This window comes from Plasmopara halstedii, assembly GCF_900000015.1.
Source record: "Plasmopara halstedii genome assembly, contig: Scaffold_350, whole genome shotgun sequence".
Lineage (NCBI taxonomy): Eukaryota > Oomycota > Peronosporomycetes > Peronosporales > Peronosporaceae > Plasmopara > Plasmopara halstedii.
The window spans coordinates 664,046-686,648 of record NW_020187271.1 but is presented as its reverse complement, the minus strand read 5'-3'; the positions used below and the strand labels follow the sequence as shown (position 1 = coordinate 686,648).

The 22,603-nt window shown below is 44.6% G+C and overlaps 4 protein-coding genes across 4 annotated transcripts; 3 read left to right on the top strand and 1 right to left on the bottom strand.

Annotated features, from left to right (window-relative positions):
- Nucleotides 1–3,486: 3,486 nt before the first annotated feature.
- On the top strand, nt 3,487–5,078 carry PHALS_09186 (sugar transporter family protein; the record flags this gene model as incomplete). The annotated part of the gene is made up of 4 exons (XM_024724642.1): nt 3,487–4,056; nt 4,140–4,144; nt 4,209–4,365; nt 4,443–5,078. The coding sequence occupies 4 exons, from the start codon at nt 3,487–3,489 to the stop codon at nt 5,076–5,078; spliced, it is 1,368 nt and encodes a 455-aa protein (XP_024575498.1).
- Nucleotides 5,079–5,397: 319 nt separating this feature from the next.
- PHALS_09185 (mercuric reductase) lies at nt 5,398–6,717 on the bottom strand (the record flags this gene model as incomplete). Its single annotated transcript, XM_024724641.1, has 1 exon — nt 5,398–6,717. One exon carries the CDS (start codon nt 6,715–6,717, stop codon nt 5,398–5,400), a length of 1,320 nt encoding a protein of 439 aa, XP_024575497.1.
- Nucleotides 6,718–7,900: 1,183 nt separating this feature from the next.
- On the top strand, nt 7,901–9,982 carry PHALS_09184 (Ceramidases; the record flags this gene model as incomplete). The annotated part of the gene is made up of 1 exon (XM_024724640.1): nt 7,901–9,982. The coding sequence occupies one exon, from the start codon at nt 7,901–7,903 to the stop codon at nt 9,980–9,982; it is 2,082 nt and encodes a 693-aa protein (XP_024575496.1).
- A 272-nt stretch (nt 9,983–10,254) lies between these two features.
- PHALS_09183 (uncharacterized protein) lies at nt 10,255–14,071 on the top strand (the record flags this gene model as incomplete). Its single annotated transcript, XM_024724639.1, has 7 exons — nt 10,255–10,315; nt 10,409–10,756; nt 10,814–12,465; nt 12,537–13,565; nt 13,636–13,700; nt 13,780–13,909; nt 14,021–14,071. The coding sequence occupies 7 exons, from the start codon at nt 10,255–10,257 to the stop codon at nt 14,069–14,071; spliced, it is 3,336 nt and encodes a 1,111-aa protein (XP_024575495.1).
- Between the last annotated feature and the right edge of the window lie 8,532 nt (nt 14,072–22,603).

Below are 22,603 nucleotides of genomic sequence, written 5' to 3'. Positions count from 1 at the left end.
CCGCACAGCGATATGCTACTTCAGCATGACGCTCAGCGGAGCTCCGATCACGAAAGACTTCGTCCTCAATGGCTCGATGAGCATCACGAGTCACCGGACGGCGGTCGACCCGGTCGTCACCGTCCGCCACCGACTCTTCTCGATGAGTTCGGTGACGTCCACTATCACGTGGAACAACGTCCTCACCAAGGTCAAACCCAACTTCTGGTGAAGTGGCGGGAATATTTCGACTCCGAAAACTCGTGGGAGTTTGAGGCGCCGCTTCGGCAAGATTACCCAGTCGCCGTGGACGCTTTTGATCGGAAAGATCAGGACGTCCCGCACTTTCCGGCAATAGCATGGGGAGTAGAAGGGCCATGAGTTGAGCTCAAGCAGTGGCCCTGAGCTCTTGCGATCGAAGGCTCAGAGCTCGCGGGAGGTTATAGGTTAACCCATACGTCGCAGGGCGACAATCTGAAGGAAGTCGACGGCTTGCCTTGAGTTTGGCAAACTTAAATCGGAGGTGTCGCTCCACACGCACGTTCACTTCCTTGTGGCTCTACTGTAAGTTATATAGTGAGGAAAGTTTACGGTGCCGTTGCAACCATCGCTCAAAGAGCACTTTGTCATCTGTAGCGCTTTTGCTAGGGGCGAGCACTACAGGTATCGTCCGCATTGCGGGTACACGAGAACCACCACGTTAAGCATGTAGACGCATACGATAAACGTCCAGCAAAATTTCTTGTGGGACCAAGAAACGAGCTCGAGGAGCTTCCCTTGTGGCAAGTTCATCTTCCGTTCTGGCCTGGGGCCCGATGATGTGGACGCGTAACAATCGAGTTACCGCGTCCTTCGCTTCCACATCGGGATCCGTGGGCAAAAACCATTTTTCATACGAGGGTCAATGACCGACCGTGAATGGGCGCGCTTTCGAGCCGCCTCATGGGCAGCTTCAAGCTGCCGCCTCTGAGCTTCGTCGAAGTCACTGGTGATTACACCACGTTCCTCGGTTGACGATAAGTCAAAGAACGGATATGGCGTCCGCAAGGCGCGAGAAGGGCTCGTATTACGCTGCTGGCGCAGCTCGCCTTCCTCGTCATCCAATGCGGGAAAAGGAGTGTCAGACTCGTAGTCGACCACTAATAATCCTCGACGAGGTAACTCGTCAATGATAGCGTGCGCGACGCTCGTGCTCATCGAGCCTAGAATGTACACCCCCGGTACCGCGAACGCGCTGTCCGACATCGCACCGCGTGCGGGAGACGAAGTTGGGCTCTGCCCGTGGTCGCTGTCAGAACCAGCGAGACTTGGTGATTTCCGTGTTGTGGACACAGGGCTCATTGAGCAAGGAAGTCGTTTATTCCAACAAATTAAGTTGCAGTGTCTAGCGGACACGCGAACCTTGTTAAGGCAATAATCGATTGGAGCTGTAAATCTAAATGGGGGAGAATGTAACGGGGTTACACGTACATTGATTAAAGGGGTGTGTGTCACACGAGATGAGCTTGGTGTGACTGCACCCAAACAAGAATACGGTATGTGGCTAGGTAGCCAGCAGTGATGCATTTATTTAGCCTTTACTATATATATTTAGTAAATCTCTACATTTAAAATTTAGCGGTTTAGCCGAAGATATAAATAAATAAAAATCAACTTTGAATTTAAACCGAAGAGTTTATTAGCCTTGGTTAAGGCAGTAATTGCTCTTGGAGTTAGCGAATTGCGATCCGCTACACTCGTATTGGGTCTTGTAAAGAATGAAAGGTCGGTGACCTAGATTACGCTTCCTCAAGCGCTAAGCTACGGCAACTCGCTGCACACTTCATACCAAAATATTGATGCTCGCGGGCTTTCCAAAATTGTTATCAGAGTGAGAGTGAAATCCTCATTCAATAAACAAAATTGAGGTCCTACTTCGATAAGATTTCCCTTGAATCAGTGGCTCTTAGGAATTAGCGCACCTTCAAGCTATTGTACCTTTCAAGGGAAAGATAAGATCTTATAGCACAACGCGCCTCCCATACTTTTTCCCAAATTTGTTTAAACATTGATGTTTGACCTTTTGTTCTTTAGCGATCGATATCGACTTATGGCGATGACAAAAACATTGCTTATTTGCTTTTGAGAACTTGAGGTGATGATCATGAATTTCGACATCCAGGACATGCACTAGATTTTGCAATGTTGTGCATTTCGCGTTGCTTCACCCGTACGCCTTCGTCGCTAAAGCTACCTAAAAAGCCGTTGGATGGTTCAAGCGAGGAGTTAAACTCAATTTTTGCACAAATTGAGGGCGACACTTCTTGCCACGTTCGTCAGCATTCAACACCATTGCTCAACAAAGTACGGTTAATATATTCAGTTTTAATTTCTATTAGACTTAATCCGACATACATGTCAGAAGAACCACCCGGGGATTCAGTTACTTACAAAGCTCTAGTTTCCGCTCCTGGGTGGAGCTTATGAAATCATCCTTTGTGCACTTGTTACCTCGAAATCATCAGGCCAAAGTTATCTCTCTGCAAAGGTGTGCACAGCAACCTTGTTGCAATGAAGTTTGTTTCCAGAAGTGCTTTATCTTATTTCATTATGGGGCCGAGAGTTCAAAATCAACATGTTTTGAAAGTATCAATATACAGATCTTGATATTGGGTTCATAAACCCAAGCGCTGGTATATCGTAGGCGACGAATCCCCTTCGATCGTTTGTTGTGCCGCATTGGTTTCGGGTACAATAAAACTCACAATACATTTTCATTGCGCGTTCAAACACCAGCACAAATATCAAATAGTGCACAAGGTTTCTTTCTGAGCCACTACACTTGAGCAAATCCTTCGTGAAGACAATAGAATGCAGACACAACTAAATGGCCGATCGCTGTCGTGGCGAACCATTTCATGGCTTCATATTCACGAGAAATCTGCAAAGCAGCGCACAAAATCCCGGTGACCGTCCGTCACCAAAAGTGTAACTTCACGTATAGACTTAGCTACCATTCTATAATGAGCTACATTACGCGCTAAAAAGACGATCCGCGGTTTTAACACTTGAGCTACTTGCTATATACACAAGTGCAGAAGTCTGAACATCCTCAATTGACATTGAGATAGGAGCATCAACCCGCGCTTATTTCCATCTAATCTGAGGTACTCGCTATAATCCTTATAGAAAGGTCTGCTAGTAAGTACAGTAGTACATTAGAATCAGGTGCTTACAGAACAGACAGCAAGCATGTACAATTTTTACGACGCATTAGATGCCAGATGTAAATGTGCATGTGAGGAGTACTTAAATCTGATGCTTTGTGCTCATTCTTTGCTCGGAACCCACTTCCACAATACTAAATTTGAGTCCAAAACAGAAGAAACCATATTTAATATTCCATGTGCCTGTCACGATGATTAGCCAGACTGCCAATCCTCCAAGACCTACAATAAATGACCCGGATCAGTTGCTGGCTTACTTTCCAATCTGCGTTTTGCAGCGTGTATCCTGCGCTCGTTTGAAATGCCACCAGTGATTGATTTCCAAGTGGCAGTGACCCCCGACGAATCTGAACCTTCCACAACTCAGGCCATTAATGATGACAGACACCGCTCTATTGGAGAATATTGCAGGACGCGGCTCACAACATTAAAGCCTCCTATGACCAAAGCTGAGAGCCCACTCAAGGTGCTGGCGTTGCTTGACCGCATGCAGTGGCTGCACTTTCTTGTCGCTTTTATCGCTTGGTGCTGGGACGCCTTTGACTTTTTCACTGTTACTATGACAATCTCTGATTTGGCAGAAACTTTTGGCAAGACTAAAACTGAAATCACGTGGGGCATCACGCTCGTTTTAATGCTACGGTCGGTTGGAGCCATCACCTTTGGCATTGCTTCGGATCGTTGGGGACGAAAGTGGCCATTTGTAGTCAACAATCTGCTTTTCATCGTGCTGGAATTAGCCACAGGCTTCTGTTCATCATACACTCAGTTCCTGGTGGTGCGCGCACTCTTTGGTATTGCCATGGGTGGATTATACGGAAATGTCGCTGCAACAGCTCTAGAAGATTGTCCTCTTGCTGCTCGAGGCATCGTATCTGGGATGTTACAGCAGGGCTACGCTTGTGGCTATCTTCTTGCAGTCGTGTTCGCTCGCATTTTTGTCAACACTACTAGTCACGGTTGGCGTCCGCTCTTTTGGTTTGGAGCTTGTCCACCTGTTTTTATAATCGTTTTTCGTCTCAGTCTACCGGAGACCAAAGTGTTTCAAGAACGCCAGCGTTTACGTGAAGCGAGTCGTAACACATCCAAAATGTTCGTAGCTGAGGGTAAAATTGCGCTGAAACGCCACTGGTTGCTTCTCTGCTACATGGTCCTTCTCATGGCCGGCTTCAATTTTATGGTACCATATGCTTATTTGTTGAACTTCTGCATTCGTTAAAGTTGTAACCTGACCATGCTATTGTTCATTAACCTCAGTCTCACGGCTCGCAAGACATGTACCCGACGATGTTAAAAAATCAATACGAGTTTAATGCTGACCAGGTCACTGTTACGCAGATTGTGGCCAACATTGGAGCCATTTGTGGTGGCACACTCGTTGGCTACTACTCTCAGGTCTTTGGTCGTCGTCTCACGATTCTGGTCATGACGGTCATTGGGGCTGCCCTACTTTATCCGTATTGTTACACTGGCGACGAGACCGTCATGATCGCTGCCTTCTTCATGCAATTCTGTGTCCAAGGTGCTTGGGGTGTCATTCCCATCCATTTGATGGAGCTTTCTCCGCCGTCGTACAGTGCATTCGTCGTTGGAACGGCATACCAACTTGGAAATCTAGTCTCCTCCGCGTCGTCAACTATTGAGGCTTCTCTTGGTGAACACTTTCCACTACCGGATAGTGAAGACGGCGAGACTCGATTCGAGTATGGTAAAGTGATTTCCATCTTTCTTGGTGTTGTGTTCGTATATGTGTTCGTATTGACACTCATCGGACCGGAGGCTCGCGGCAAGGAGTTTGATGTTAAGCACGATCACGATCTCGACGAGGCAGCCCGGATTAGCCATGATGGTTCTTTATTAAGCGCCACTGAAACTAAGGTTTTCAAGGCATAACTTCTACAGATAAGTCCTGCTGATTGTAGCAGCTGCAGGCAACATGAATAATTTACTTTATACATTAATCAGTCCATGCAAACGAAGTTTGGCTATAACATTCGAAAAAATCTTCAATGACTAGCGCAATGCTGATTAAATTAAATATGCGCTGGTGACAACAAAACTGATGTGACTTGCTAGCTTCTGACTAGATACTGCAACGAATGGTCCGGTCCAACTAAACTTAAAAGCGTGTGGCATGTCATACCTCCATAAACACATGGTGACATTGCCAACATCGCCACCTCTGCTTACTGGTGATATGAAAGAAACGTGATTATGACGACGGGATCGTCATGAGACGATAGAAAATGTACTTGTCTTGAAAAGTAGAGACTGTCGTAGCGATTGGCTCAATGAGGCCATCATCTAGTAGCGCTTGTCCAATAAGCACGGCGTCAATCAGTGAGGTCGTTATACGCATTTCGCGGATAACATTAATGGCTTCAGCGCCTAAAAAGCAGCCAGAATAGCCTTTGTAGAATAACAGCTTGTTTTTGCGCTCGAACACCTTGTGTAACACCTTAGCCAGAACGTGCAATGACTCCTCAGTTACAAGTGCGTGTACTTCGTCTGTAGCTGAGGAGAAGTCATACTCCATTACATCATTAGACTCGTTTGAAAGGACTGATTCACGGTAGTTATTGGCATTGATGGAAGCACGCCTTCGTATGGCTGTGTCCGAGGCGAACGCCTCTGAAAGATCATCGTACTCGAGCACCTTAGTAAATCTGTAGAAGTTATCCTTGGAATTGTGCAGCTGATCGTCCGTGCGAGACACATGCTCGATAAAACCAAGCCTTACCAATACATTTCCATACCTTGTAGCTGTCTGGTGGTCTACAGCAAAACCACTAAGCAGCATTTCTCGAACGGCATCTCCTCCAGTGAAAGCTTCCTTATAAAAATTAAACCTTGAGTGTCGCGTCTTTACCTCTAACGCCGAATTTAAAAAGCGACAGAGCGACTGAAAGAATTCTTTTGGTAGCCCCTCATGGAATGATATGTTAATACTCTTAAGCCTTTCAAGTCGCGCCTCTTTTAATGGCGCAATTTCTTCCACCGTAGAAATGGAGCTTGTGAAAGAGCTGCTAGCTTGATCGTCGTCAAATGTCTCGCCCTCTTCAGCTTCCTCTAGCTCCAGCCTACCCCGTTCATTCATGTTCACACGCGCATGTCTTTTAATTTCATCCTCTCGGTCCCTATCCACGTCGTGTTCATCCTCATCATCGAAGGACGAAGACGAGTGAATCGTAGAATTTGTAGATCGATCAAGTGTGCCTTCTGAGAGAGATGACGTCTCAGTGCTTCCATAACTGGAGGCTGTCGTGGACCGCGCCGTGTGATCGCCAAGCTCAGCGATGCTAGAGCTAACACGTGAGGGTCGTGAGAGACGTTGCGGCTTCCTTTCAAATTGTTTGAAATCAACAAATTCTTCCAGAGACTCACGAATGCTAACAATTTTGTCCAGCGCTTGTGTGGTACGAGCCAGCAGAGCCCGGATATCGGCTTGCGAGGCGCGTTGGTTGCGAGTCAAGTCCAAAAGACTCTGGGCGTGGCCTAGACCAGGTGATAGCGCGGACGGTTGTCCAGCCATGGACGGCGTCGGCTCGATAGGCTCAAATGTATAGAAGATTGAGGAGGTTGGCAAAGGCTAGGACGCCGGTCGGTGCTTCTGTTGGAGGAAAAGAGAACTTGCGTATTGACGACGGGAATATTAATTTGTCCATGTGGCAAAGCTGGCTTTTTTGCCTTTAGAAGCCAGACCGACCTGCCAAACATAGTAGTCTTCTTAGTCATATCTGTTATTAATAGTCAAAGTAAAGTGCTCAAAGCCGATCACAATTCACGGTGTGATTACTGCTCCCACCTTTGCAGAGCGAACAAGAGTTGAGTTGTGTTCATTGTGCGCCCACAGCATCAAGAATCAATTGTAAGGCTAGGACCTGCTTTAGTGAAGAGTGACTTAATATTGTGTGCAATGACAAGCAACAATTACAACTTGATACAATTGATCGCACGTGTATGCTTGCTCTGTCGCAGTCTGGATGGATTGACGACTGTTTCATCAATCATTAATAGTATTGTTGTGCTTTTGTAGAGGATGCACGTCGTTTAATTGTGCTGTCGACTTAATCTGCTCGCAGAATGTTTTTGATACGGACCATCAGAATCCCATTGATGCTTGATATAAATAACAACTGACTTGAAAATCGAGCAAATGAATTGCTAGATGCATGGCCGTCTTGCTAAGTCTACTTTCCGCATCAAGCACACAGACATTTTGTTAAGACATTTATAAGACGGTGACCTATTCTGGATCTGAGCTTTGGCAGCAATCTTATTGACTAGGATTTGGCTTCAAGATCGGTAATCAATTCCAACCCCAAGGAATAAAACAAGATAATTGTTAGGAGAAAGTGGTCAAATTGCGATATCGAAAATAACATGATAATATACCTAAAATATTTTAGAGTATAGTACAGCCTCTGACGCTCCACAGCTGGGTAATAATACCCTTTATCTTTTGCCACGCTGTAATACGCTGAGTCAGCATCTATAACGCATAAAATATCAATAATGCCGAACAAATTCAAAAATAGTTTGTGCCCTAACCGCATTTACTTTCTTAAGAATATTCGAGTTTCTACCGCTCTATTTAAGAGCCAATAGCATGTCATCGATACGCGTAAACAGCGCTACTATGATCATCACTCCTGCTTGAGACAAAAGAACATTTTCGAGCGTCATTATTTGATTCAATCACTAATACACAATTGATGAAGTATAATCCGCACGCTAGCGTCTCCATATCTCAGGATGACGATTCTACTTGCCTCCGCATTGGTGCCGCCATGTTCGATATCACCGGACCTGCTGCTGAAGCTGGTATGTTCGGCTATGCCAAGGTAGGTCAACTTACATCAGGTATTCACATGCGGCTACGTGCTCGTGCTTTCGCGTTTTATGACCCGAACACTCAACAACATTGCGTTTTCGTATGCGCTGAGCTGGGTATGGTATCCGAGTGGGTCACACAAATGGTCGTGATTCGTCTTGAGACACACCCAGAGCTTCCTAATGGCGCCTACAATCGCAAGAATGTCATGATCTCTGCTACTCACACGCATTGTTCACCTGGTGGGCTGTCGCACTACTTCATTTACAGTGTTCACCCACCCCTACACGGTGCAGACCGACAGAACTTTGAGTGTGTCGTCTCTGGAATTGTTGAAGCAATTGTAAGAGCCCATAGAAATCTTCAGCCGGCTGTAATTCGTGTCGCGACGGGTCTTTGCCTTGGTGCGTCAGTGAATCGATCTGCTGACGCCTACATGGCCAATCCAGAACACGAGCGAGCTCACTATGAGTACGATACAGACAAGACCATGACGCTCTGGAGATTTGATGGGTTGGACGGATATCCTATTGGTATGATTAACTGGTTTGCCGTACATCCAACAAGCATGGGCAATTGGTATACACTCATTACGGGAGATAATAAAGGCTATGCAGCGTATGAGTTTGAGCGAGAACAAGGCACAAAACACTTGATGGATCGCCCACGAGCCTTTGTTGCAGCATTTGCGCAGAGTAATGAAGGAGATGTGAGTCCCAATATAAGTGGACCGAGACATCTGTGCGCTCAAAACTTGGACTTTGAACGCATGGTTACTGTCGCTAACGCTCAGCTCAAAACTGCAAGAGAATTGTATGCGAAGGCGTTGACGAATACGCCCATCAGTGGAAACGTCAGATTCGTGCATCAGTACGTAGACTACTGTAACATTTCACTGCTGAAGCGATGGCAGTTGCACGCCGAGTGCCCAACTTCTACATCGTCAGGATGTATTGGAGTATCGATGGTCAGCGGCACTGAATTCGATGGCCGAGGTGTGCCGGTAGTGCCTGAAGGAGTTCGATGGGGCACGTATCCAAAAGTTACTACGCTACCTGAACTCCAATCATTGCAAAAGGAGAAACCAATTATTTTTCCAACCGCGCGCTACGGAATGTCCCCTCAAGTACTGCCACTTCAATTATTCTCTTTTGCTGAGTGCTTGCATATCGCAGCCGTTCCGTTTGAATTAACAACAATGGCTGGTAGACGTCTTCGAGCGTCACTACAAGCCTCGCTGAAATTTTTTTTACCGGAAGACAAGTTTATTCATGAACCCGTGATTTCTGGCCTAACGAATGCGTACTGTGGTTACGTGACCACGAGGGAAGAATACGCTGTGCAACGTTACGAAGGAGCGTCAACACATTTTGGGCCAAATCAATTGGTAGCAACGTGCCAACAATTTGAGATCCTGACTGAGGCTCTGTATAATAAAACAATGCCGACGCATAAATTGCTGCCTAATGTTGTCGTTTCACCTCCAATCATCAAAGGAATGGGGTTGCTAGATTATAACACCCCAGTCATTCACGATGGTGTAGCGTCCGGCGCTTCATTTGGTAGCGTGGTGGCAGGTGGTGATGCGTTATCTGAGTATAGACGGGGACAAATGGTCCAAGTACGCTTTCACGCTGCTCACCCAAAAAATAATTTGCGAACGCAAGGCACATTTTTGGAGGTACAACGATGGATGGCTGATAGTAGTCGTAACGCAGGTGGGGTATGGGTAATCTACCTAGACGATGGTGATATCAACACAACATTCAGCTGGGAGCGCCATGGAACGTTTCGCTCAGAAGTTGCAATTGAGTGGCGTATACCGGAATGCACACCGGTAGGCAAATATCGTATTAAAATTAATGGTGATTATAAGCACTTTGTATGGAGAACTGTCACTTCCTATACCGGGGTGTCGTCTGCATTCCAAGTCGTTGGCCCTACAGCTACTACATGCGCATGAGAGTACTCTTCAATATGGCCAAATACTTTGCGTTGGTATTCAGCAAAATTTTTATTTATAAATCAAAGTGGTGTCCGATGACAGAATCATTTGACTTTAGCTTTCCAATCATATTGCGTCCATAACATCTTGTATATTTTAGTAAGACACAGAAATAATATCGTGAGGTTTGCTAGAAACGCCAAGCTTGGTCTCCTGCAGCTTAAGGGTGATTACAGCATTCAAGTTTGACGAAAAGCTTGTGTTCACGAGGTTCGACAAATTGAGTCGCGATGGAGGACAGCGTTCCTGCTGACAACGAAGGTCAGCAGCCTACTTCGGAATCTATCATGAGTGAGGGGCACTTTGATGAAAAGCTGACATCTAGTATTTCGGAGACTGACAACGATAGTTTTGATGCAAATGCTTTTGCTACTATGATGCAAGAGGAGCTGATAGCGTACAGTGTCTCGTGGGATCCGCTCATGAAAGTGCTGCAAGCTCTTGGCAAATCGATAGCAAGACATCAGAAAACACAGCAAGGTAACGATAGCATAATCAAGAAACTTCAAGATCAGGTCGTTCAGCAGGAACAGCAAGTCGCTGCACTTCGCGATGACGTAACACGTGCCCATGATGATAAAACTCTTGCCGCTGCTGCAATCGAGGCGATGCAGAATCGTGTTGGTGAGCTGCAAAGCCAGTTGGAAGAAGTAAAAGAGCTAGCCCCGGGAGAAGGCAGACACCTGCAACGGCTTGATGATACCAGTGGTCAAAAGCAAGGTGCAATGGAAGGTACACACGGAGTGGACAGTGCACCTTTGGTCGCAGATAATTTACCACTTTCTTCAGGAAAAGATAATCCAACAGAGATCTTTGGACAAGAAAACATCGATCTTAGTAAGAACGGTCCTGTGCCGAAAAGCAATGAGAATGACAACCTACGAGAGAGTAACTTATCACGAGAGAACAGCTCTTCGCGGATAAACAATTTTCCACAGATAAAGAAATCTTCAGTTGCAAATACCTCTGATGGACAAGCATTTGTAACCGTTATGGACCTGGCTGAAGCCAAAAGGGAACTTACAGAGGAATGGAATAATACTTTGGCGAAAGCGCTTGGTCACAATACTTTTGATAAGTCTCACAATTCGGACATAGCTAGCTCACAAACAGAGCATAATGAACAAACTGTTGACAATGGAGTTTCGGGCATCAAACCGCAAAGTCCTAGCGCAAATGAGATGCAGCCTTCGGGGACTTCATCAAATTCTTCTAAAGAGTTGGAGTACAAAGTTGAATTAATTCAGGCTCTGCAGGATGTCTTGAATACTAAACTGTCTGAACACGATCTTATTTTGAACGAGCTCAATAGTCGAATGGGAAAACTTGACGATCCCTCTTCACAAGAGACAACATACTTGGCTAGTCCACAGTCTAGTGAAAATCCCAATGATACCAATGGAGATACAGCTGGTAATTCACTGTTAAAGAAAATGAACGAAACTAACGTCGACCTTGCTCTTACTATGACCAGCATCTCGAACGATATAAAAGAGCTCAAAGCGGTTCAGGACAATCATGACTTAAGACTCCAAAAGCATGATAAAGCTGTGGATAAACACTCCGCCGAGATCAAGGCATTGACTGATAGCCTTGACGATATTAGTGTGCAGCAGCAAACCATTTCTTTAATGTTTACGAGCGGCCAAAACAATAGTAGACCTACGGGTAGTACTGCATTTGCAGATGTGCCAGCTGACGAAACTGTACACTCTGTCAAGATTGCTCAAAAAGCAGATGCAGGAGCTGAAGTGACATCACTACCGCAACTGGATTTGTCACTTGTTTTTACTAAGATTGCCGACCTGCGCCGCTCGACAGATGACTCACTGCAGTCTCTTCAACAAGCGATCAACGATATTACAGATACATCACAAGCACAACAAGGTCAATGGGATGCCTTAATAAACAGCGGGGCGTCTGATAAGCTTATGCGAGCTCAGTTGGTGGAAGCTCGTTTGGCGATGCAAAAGGAGCTTTTGGCTCGAAATCAAGCCTATCAAGACCACTTAAAACCACAGCTGATCGAGTGGCGAAATGCACTTGAGCTGATCGAGGAAAAACTGGTGAAAGGAATGAGCGATGATGAAACATTATACACCTTGCAGCAAATGCAGCGCGGTTACCATCGGACATTGCTTTCGGCAACTATGCTGGCAACCTCACCGCTAATTATGTCAGAAACACTACAGACCCTATCGGACGAAATGAAGCAGCTTCGAGCAGCTGATCGCTCGGAAGTGATGCCCTCACGTCAAATAGAACATCGTAAGCCGGGAGAGCAAGCAAAAGATGGAATTAACAAGGCTGATCGTGGAGAGGAGTTTTTACAGAAGTTACTACACTTGGTCGAAGAGATTGATGCAACTGTCCAAGCGAACCGTAGAACTGAAAAGAAGAATGATCCACTCATGAAGGGACTTGACGCGATGCGTGAAAAGGTTTGCATAGAAACAAACATTGCAATTGACTTGACTTCTAACATGTTTTGTGTTTGATTCTTGGTCGCTAGCTTGAATTGCTATGGTCCATTTGGCACCGAAATTACAACGTTAATAGTATTCAGCCAAGTGAGGTAGTCGCTTTTCGAGAAAACTCAAATTCTAATATTGAAGAAGAGGGTCGTCAGAGCATTTTGCAAGGCAATCAAAATGGACTCCGCGAGATAGAGATGCGCTTGAGCGGTGCGGTACGACGAATTACCGTGGCTGAGGAAGAAATCGAACGATTGAACTTGTTTACAGCTGCACACACTGCAATAAAGCCGGAGGATACCAATATGGTCATGACTAGTCGACGTTCGTCGTCTTCCAACAGTTTGCAGACAGAATTGGTGATGAACGAAGTGGAAAACTTGCGCAGGGATATGCACGACGAAATCGCCAACCTTTTGGGTAAGCTGGAAGAAAATATTGGTAAGGATAATGGCAGCAGCAACAACACCTATCACAGCAGCACTAGCTTAGTATTGCCAGAACGTCGAAATTTAGTAGAGACAGCAGCTAATCACGGTAACGCGTTCGCAACTATGTTTCCCCATCCAATGGGTCAGGGCCTTGACAATAGAGTAATGATCTCGCCGGAAGATCAGAAGCAGTTTTACGACAAATTTATGCAAGAAGTCACGAAAAACGTTCTTAGTATGTTACATTCTGAAAAGGGCACACAACGTGGCCCTGGCGTTGGCGGGGCTGCGAGTGCAAATGTCAATTTTCGTTTGCTGCTGGATAATTTCGCACAGAAAGTGGACGACCGCCTTGAAGATGCTCAAAACATCACAGCCGAGCAGTTAGCAAGGCTTCGAAAAGAGCTCATAGATCAGCTGAAGGTTCGATTTGAGGTGGCGGTACGTGATATCCGTGGCGAGTTGATGCTCTTGCAACCAGTTGATGGCGACTCGACTGCTATGGGAACAAAACCCGTGATGTGCGTGGCTTGCAGTCGTCCAGTTCCCGTATCTTCAATCATTCGTGAAGCTGGGTCACTTACAACTGAAATGGCGAATGTCGAAACAACGATTCCATCCTTCGCAGAAGAGTTTGTAAGACATTCATGTATCTTTTGGATGTATGATTGCGAGATACTGATCCGTTCTTTGGTGTCATACACAGGAATACGATCGCCCCGACGACGACTATGTGTTTCGTGCTGGGTTCAAAATGCCTGCAAATGATAGGTAAGAATGAGAAATCATTTATACAATGGTCCTGCTTCATGTCGAACTAACCGCTTTTTTAAATTTACATTTTGATCAGAAAACTTATGACTCTACCATTCCTGACAACTGCAATGCGCAGTAAAATGGTAGTTAATAAACCAGAAGGGAAGAGAAGACGTCCACCGCGCCAAAGTCATCTAAATCGTGTTGATAACGTTATTCGAGAGGTAAGATACAGCATTTCCAAAACCACATGACGCCGTTGATGGCGAGCGTCATTTCTAATCCCTCTACCCAATTCTAATGCATTTTGTTGAATACTTTTTATGATTGCAAAGGCCATGGAACTTGATCGCGCTTCGCAAGGCCGTGGCGTCGATGCACAGTAGCTTTATCGAAGATTAGTAAATGAATACACAGTAAAGTAGATATACATACTTAATGTGTATACATGATTGAGCTATTTTCCAATATACGGCAGTGAAGTGGCGACTTAAAACAAACAATTATTCAGCTGGTGCATCTCGATGAGAAATACACATTTTCTATACGAGAGTTTTTGAGGCCAGATAGATAATTCAATAAAGATGAAACTTTGTGGCCGTGTCACAGTTACCTAAAGAGAAAGTTACGTACAGACAATTTGCTCGATTTTTATATTATTTGAAAAATTGTCCTTTGACAACGAATAATTAACATTCAGATGTGACTTTAACTTCAAGAGCGCTCAACCTCACCTTCTTAAATCTACCGACTTGTGTTTCCACATAAGGTTTGTGCAAACAAGAGCCCAAACAATTGACTTAAAATCCACTGAGAGTCTGAATACATTACATGATTTTATGAGTATTTTTGTACTATTGTACAAAAATACCCATAAAATCGTATATTTGTGTACACAAATACCCCCTTACTGTGTACACCACCTTACACTTCTGCATTGTGATTATCGGAGTTTTGGTGAGACTCCGTAGAGAGCTCCGTGGTACATATGGGCGATGAGCCGCTCGTCAAGCAATAAATTTATAGTAATACGTAAATTTATTTTTTGTATTTTAGTATTTTTTCTAATATTAGTTGAGTTAAAATTCATCCTAAATTCGCTCGTGGAATATCAGAGCAATCTAAGCAAATAGTTTCGGAAGAGGGTCTAAGGATGTCACGCCTAAATTGAAAAGTATCGCACATTGTTGGCATTTCTCTCAACAGGTTAATAGTGATTAAGTAGTGGAAATGCTTGATTCTAAAAAAAGAGAACATAGGTTGTATCGTTCACAAAGTTGCGCACAACCTTGAGAGCAGAGAGGATCGACTTCTGACGGCTGGGACTAGAATCCAGCGCTCTACTCGGTTGCGCTCCTGACTGGAGCGTAAGAATCCATCCTCTGCGCTTGTCAGCACAGACTCTTTTAGTCAAAAACTTTTCTACGTGCAGAGCACACGGCAATTTAGTTGCACTTGGGAGCTCTTGTAGTAAATTCCACGATTGAGCTGTGAAAGAAATTTATCATCTTTGAGAATAAAACGCTAGTCGTTCGAGTGCCTAATACAGGGACAACTAGACATACTTTGAAATTCATGTCTATCGTTGGACCGACGGGTCAGGAAACTGGCGACCAAAGGGTCAGATTGCAGTGTATGATCGCTTGATGGCGGCTATCAGCATGATCATTCAAGGTGAGGCTTCACCGGGAGAATCAAGCCGGGCGTCTGTGGGTGCACATAAGACAAACACGGCAAGACCGCTGATATTGAGATTCCAGACCTTTACGAACCGAGAAGGTGTAAAATTCTCTTCTCTAGACGAGAATTATTTTCGCATGCTGGAAAGAGAGCATCACCGCATTAAGCTTGTAGTATTTAATCTAGGCGATACGCAAAAGAATGTATTCCAGTGTGCAGTTCCTAGATTGAATATTGCATTCCCAACATGAGCTAATTTGACGGAGGATATCTCGCGGGTGTTCGCATCGCCGAACGGTGCAGATCGGTTGCGCTTCAAATTTTGTGCATCCTTTTAGGGAGGCAAAGACTGGATGATTATGAAAACACTTATCACGGCAATGGTGCTAGACCCTCTACGGGAGTGTAATGGGCTATACTAGACATTTCATGAAGGTACATCTGAGTACGTTCTGTATGCATTGTTGAAATTTATAACTGCTGATTACAGTATGGGATTCCCAAATGCATACGTGACATCCTAAATGAAGTCACAAACATTCTGTATGATACAGAATGCTGGTCCCTAATTGGGGATCTGTACTGGTGACGAGACCGACGTCTCTGTCTTTCGAGGTGGGTGGCGTAAGCCATTCCCTTTTATTTGATACGTTACACGAAAATTGAAGTTTAAGCTTTTCAAAGTACAGGCTCTGTACACCCAAGGTCTTGTATATACGCTGAAGCTGAGGTTCAACCTCCGTACACCATTTATTTAAAAATCAGGAGCCCAACGTTTTATTTGTAAGACATCTGGAAACCCTTGGGTTGTTTGCAATTAGCTAGGAACCATTAACTCAGTTTAATTCAGTTGCGAGTTTGCCTTGAAGGCCTTATATCGTTCATCCTCTCTCCAAGTCGGGCCTGTCCTTCTCACATCACGTCTAAATCTTGTCTCATAAGCGAGGTTGTTGTGCTTCAAATATTGTTTGAGAAAAGTGCCATCATCCATTGGGGTAACAGCAATAGCCATCGTACTGGAGGGACTTCGAACAGGTGCAGCCTGTTCAGAGACATTATGTGTCCACTCAACTATTAAAAAAACGTACATCCTGAACTTTGTGAGGCAGTGGAAATACGGATAGATTTCAAACTGTCATATAATATCGTACGAAACGCGACTGCCTTTAGTACACAGTGGTATAGAAGATGGCAAATTTGAAACGCTATCCATGCGTACAAGCAGCTATCGATCTTGTATGAGACTTCAACATAATGGAAAAAAAAAAACTGCGACGGCTTTGGTTCAGCTGTCATTAGCAAAGTTTGATTAATGCTGGCAGGCAAAAGTGGAAGTGAGCCGCGGTCTTCGAATAAGGCGTGAAGTTGCTGTTGCCCCTCGCGGTCTCCAGAAGGTATCTCGGCGAGACGTTTAATTACGGCTGTAAGCTGAAGTGTCCTGAGATTAGTTTGTTGGGAAGATACAAACGAGTATTACTGTGTTAGGACTGATCTCGAAGAAAGAGCTGCTGCAGCGGGGCTGCCGTAGGTCTTTGCTTAGAGGAGCTAGGCTAAGGTCACCGACCTTTCGTTCTTTCCAAGAACTAGTACAACTGTGGTGGGTCGTAACCAGCTACTTCTAAGTACTAAAGCCTGACCAAGGCAAACACACACTTCTGTTCAAAAACGAAACTGTATTTAATGGTTTTATTTGCGGCAGAGCTGCCAATATCATAGTCTTATGTTTTAATATAGTAATATAGTAATATGCATTACTATCGGCAATCCTGCCACGTGGTGGCTTCTTGTTACGGTGTAGCTACACGACTGTGTGATTACACTAACTGTGTAAACATATGTACGGTCACACAATCCTGTGCGACCCGCCCTTTCTTACAAAGGTACGTGTAATCCCGTCATAGTTGCCCACCTTAGACATATTAAATTTTGCGTTACACATCAATAGCCTTTACTTAGGTAACAATGTTTACGTGACAACCGCTTTCATCTGTAAGAAACAAAAGCTTGATTGGGAGAAAAAGTTTGTTTCTTAATCGGCGTCGATTTTTTGCGTCGGAAAGGCTAACGACATGTGGCGAAACTTGTTTGCATGCAAAATCCTTGATGCAACTCCTATTTGACGCAGACCCGCATGGTAGGATGCACTGTGTGTAGTACACTTGACCATTTTGATGAATGTTGACAAAATGCCAGGCAAGACAGCGATATCTCTATAATTGCAGTGAGTTCGCCGAGTAAAATGCTTTGACAGCAACCGGTTACTCCATAGAATCAATCTGACATGACAGCAACTTTCACTGTCAAATGACGCTGCAATTTACCGCATTGCGCATAAATTACTGCTGACGATTTATTCGTCTGTCACCGTGTCAAGCAGATAAAGGCGAGCGAAGCATCATTTACAAACACTTGCGAGTGGTGCTCAAGGGTTTGTCCCGAAGAAGTTGTTTGCCAACATAGAGTGTGTCTATGGTGCCGACAAGACACATTCTATGTAGCTGCATTGAATGCCGTGTCACTGGGACACATCCCGTGAATATTACGAACGTTGTTTTTAAGCAAGTGATGCTGTCTCAAAGGGACATCAGACAGAGACTTGGCATGGCCAACCATCCGCACAAGTGAAGTGTACTAATTTCCGATACGACTCAATGCTCAAACAAATTCCCATTTAAAGGATGTCAAATGGTGTTGGAGTGCGGTGTAAGAATGCGGCCTGTAAGGCTAAGAAAATGCAAGCTCCAATTCTGGCTCGCTCGAATCCAAATCGACCATTCATGTCATCTGTACTTTCCTCATTTTGCCATAGGCTGCGCTGTTCATCACGCAGATGTCATCAAGCATTAGCGTGTGATCGCACTTGAGATTCGCCAGGCTAAAGATGTAAGAAGAACTGCCTTGTTCATATCGACGATGTACATTTAATGAAGTATACTCTTGTTGAGTTTACGGTGCATCCGCTTGACTAAATGCAGTCTACAAATCGTACCGATTATGTGTCGTTGCGCACCGCGACGTTGCCACCACATCTTTCACTGAAACGGCAAGATGGTCATTTATCAAGGTATAAGCTCGATCGGCTTATTGCAGATGTAATTTTGTGTCTCCCAAATTAAGAATTGACGCATCAAAAATGGCGTCATCGCGTTCTGATGAGGCGATCACTACAGCGTAAAGGTCAGATGCAGCATGTGGTGCAGTGCTGAAACCTTAAAAGAGCAAGGAATCTATATATTCGATAAACCGCATTATTAAATCGTTAAGTAGTTTGTCATGTCGGTCACTCGACACTTAAGATTTAGTGCAATGGCTTATCGAGGATCTCGTGGTATTAGGAAAAGCTTATGTGGCAGCTGCGAAAGAGGATAAACGACTCTTGTGTACTATGCACTAATACTAGATGGGTCAGCACTAATATGCGCTCGTGTTGGAATTGCTGCTAGTCGACGTCACTGATGCTGGCAGGGTGTTAGTTGTGTATGAGCATGACTTAGCTTCTGTTTTCCACGAAATAATAATAATAATACCTGTAATAGAACGAGGGTCTTGCGAACATTGCACAGAGCAAGTTGTGACTCCTACAATCCGTGTTACCAAACGCTCAGAAGTTTGACCCGTGCGCGTTCATCAGAAGCAAAATCGATGGTGACTATTGTAACTAGGTCTATAGTTAGCTCTGGCATCTCAAGATCATATAAATACTTTTGAAGCCCGTATTAAATATGCACGTTTCGTTATATCTTATAATAACTTGTTGTATATTCTGACCTAAAGCTTGCAGCATAGGTATTAAACGGACTCTCCTTCCTCTCGTTTCATCATCGTCATAGTACCGATACTTTGTTAGTAATGGATATTCAATGTGATATTTAAGTGCAACTTGAGTTTCGTACAAATGTGACAAATGTTGAAGGTGCAGTAAATAAGACTGCAAAATTACCCCCGCTTCATCATTCCACTAATGTGTTCACCACATTGGTGCTCACAAAACATCGATCTTACAGAAGTGCGCAAAATGACTGCTCCACGAGTAACTACTGCACCTGTTGTTTAGATTCCTGCTTTGCACCAATCCGTACCTGTTCTTGCAAGCATACGTGCATCAAACAAACATTCAACGTTCAGAAAAGGCACGGCCGAGATGGCCGTTGCGCCCAAAACGGCCGATTTATACTATAGTATGGTCGATTATATTGATTCTCCGAGGACTGGCCTAAAACCCCCACCCCCACCTGCCAGCACATAGCAGAATCATAGAGGAGGCGCTCACTACTTTAGCGTCTTATCAGCACAAGTCTCGTACTTCGCGCCCTTTTCAACGAGTTAAAAGTGTTCTAATACTTCGTGATGTATGTCACGATTATGTTCAACACGTTAATCATCAAGATGAACCGTGTAATGGGGCCGAGTTTGCTTTTCTGCTAACGTGCCGTCTATTGCCCATCACAACGTAAATCGGTCTTATAACCTGTTTCACGTGACAGTAGGTCTCATATGTTCTTCTAGCAGTGACTTCAAAGGTTGACTCTCCCGCGGCTGGCTATCTTTCGGTCCCTCAGTTGTGGCAGCACGTTGATTTTTCAGAGAGGCTTGGCCAGCATCCAAAACCGAGGTAATTCATGGCTCTTTTTGAACATCATCATCGTACTCCCTGACATGAGCATCACCGACACCGCTTTTGAATTGAAAATAGCTCAATTACAGGAAATATTGAAAAAGTAACTTCGTTTGCAACTGAGTTCTCACCATCCGACTGGCTTGTAAGAAGGAGGACGTGACATGACTGACAACTGTAGACGTTCGCCGAGCAAAGGTTCTGCTCGCAATATAAAACCAACTACATTTTCGTTACGATCGTGATTGGTTCAATGTAGCTTGTTACAATTTTTTTGACCGCAGATGCTGCCTGTGAATGATAGATGAATGCTTTGCTCAACAACATCTAAGTATGTGTTTGCCTTCTTCTGGCTTCGGCGTGTTGTTTTTGTATATCCTGGTTCTCTGTTATGCATCACACTTAGCCTCATAAAGAGGTGATCACGATTTTCGCTACGAAGTGTTGCCAGCAAGTAAAATGAAATTGAAGTCCTCGCCCACAAATATCGAAGCAATGTCAATGACTCCCGAAACAGTTTTAATGTAGAATGAGACAACCCAGCGTTAGCACATATTATGTAAGCCAACGTCAACCAATGGGCGCTCCCGCACAGCAAACCGCTGTGCGAATTTTTCGGAGGATTTCCTCCACAGCGCGAATGATGCGTTTCATCTCACCATATGTTTGCGGATAAAATTTTCAATCTATATTTCGAACAACAATAAAAAAATCTCACAGCAAGGCGCGGATCAATGTCCGATACAATGGCTACCGGTAAGTCATTGTGGTGAAAACGTTTTGGAGAAGCAGCTTGGTTGTATTCTCACCGACTACAGTATCGCTAACAGCAGTAATAAGACTCTTCATTCGAGAGCTTAAAAAGGCCGTAATACCGGTATTATCAAACGCATTTTGGAAGGTCTAGAGTTGTATCCATAACAATGTACTGCCAACACCCCGCAAAGGTGCAGACAGGTCAAATCACCACCGCACGCAGCGAGGGTTCAACTTAAGAAGTTCTCACATGTGCGTACATATATATGGTCTCACACTCTAATACATGTTGGGTCACAGGTGCATAGCCCTCGCTGCGCAATATCTCCATTCTGTCTCAAAGTGACCCTCCAGATGGAAATCATGTGCCGCGTAGACCATCCTGCACCCAAACACCTTATCGTGAAGCACCATTGCACGTATGATATCATGTCGGTCCGTGCTGTAATAATGTAAGCCCTGGGGGCAAGGCATATCGCTAAAGGCGTGCGATTGCGTGCTTCGACGACGCGACATCAGAGTGTTCAAATTTCCTGCTCTCAAAAGCTTTCAGCAACGTAAAACATGTTTATCTGACCCATACGCTGCACGTAACGTCTTATGAAATGGCAACGTCTCCAACGAGACATGCGACAGTCCGTAATCTGGCGACGCGACTGCAAATCAACAATCCCATGAAGCTGACGAGGCTTATACCGTACCTCACTGGTTTATTCGGCACGGAAAAAACCATTCTGTCATTCGTGTGAGATATCTGGTGGTGACGTCGCTGTGCGCGATGATGCCTATCCTGGAGGAATCACAGTGCTTTATTTGCATCCCGGACTTGACAACAGCGATTTTCTTGTAGGTAAACCCTTGTCATTAAAACGGTAAATGTTTTCTACCGTACGATCGTGCGTTCAATGCCCAATGGATCTCGCATGAAGTACTACCGCCCAAGCTGAAGCGTCACCAAAGACATGGTGTGTTCGATAGATGCCAGAATTACAAACTGATTTCTTCATGGCATCTAGATAAGCTTGCCACACATGCTTCGTTGGCGCTGACCGGTATTACGCGGAGCTTTAACAAGCGTATACCTTTGCGAGCACAAGCTTCTATCGAATACATTTGCTTCGGTAAACAACTGTTGCACTCGAAGGTGACCGCGACATATTTGTAGAGTGCCCCCAAAGAGAAAATATTGCATGAAAGCTTGATGAGTCATAAGGCTGTATGCATACCTTTTTGTTCCGCGTGGTGTCAACATTGGGATCATAATCTTGTCTGTGTCGACAGCTTAAGCTACTCCATCGTCCGCCAGGTGCATGTTAACATCCATAGTATCATGTGATTCTTCATGTACTCTGAGTATGCCATACACTGTGTTGCGCCAGAGTCAATCAGCAACTAGAGTCTTGTCGTGGTAATACTCGCCTTACCATCAACATAACTAAGGAAATCGCCAAAACGGCTCTCAACCCGAGCAATTATTGCACGCTGCGGCCTGTGTATACGCACTGAAACTAGTTGTAACGGGTACCTGGTAACAGGGGTGTGTGTCACACGAGTTGTGCATGGTGTGACTTCACCCAAACAAGAATACGATATGTGGCTAAGTAGCCAACAGTTATGCATGTATTTAGATTTTTCTAAATATATATAGGAAAATCTAAACTTTTAAAATTAGGATAAAAAATAAATAAAAATCAGTTTTGGATTTTAGTAAGCGTAATCTAGGTCACCGACCTTTCGTTCTATACTTATAACAAGTACGAGTTAGCGGATCGCAATCCGCTTACTCCAAGAGTAATTATTGCCTTCCCAAGGCTAATTGACTCTTTAATTAGCCTTGGGAAGGCTCTTTTGGGCTAATTGACTCTTT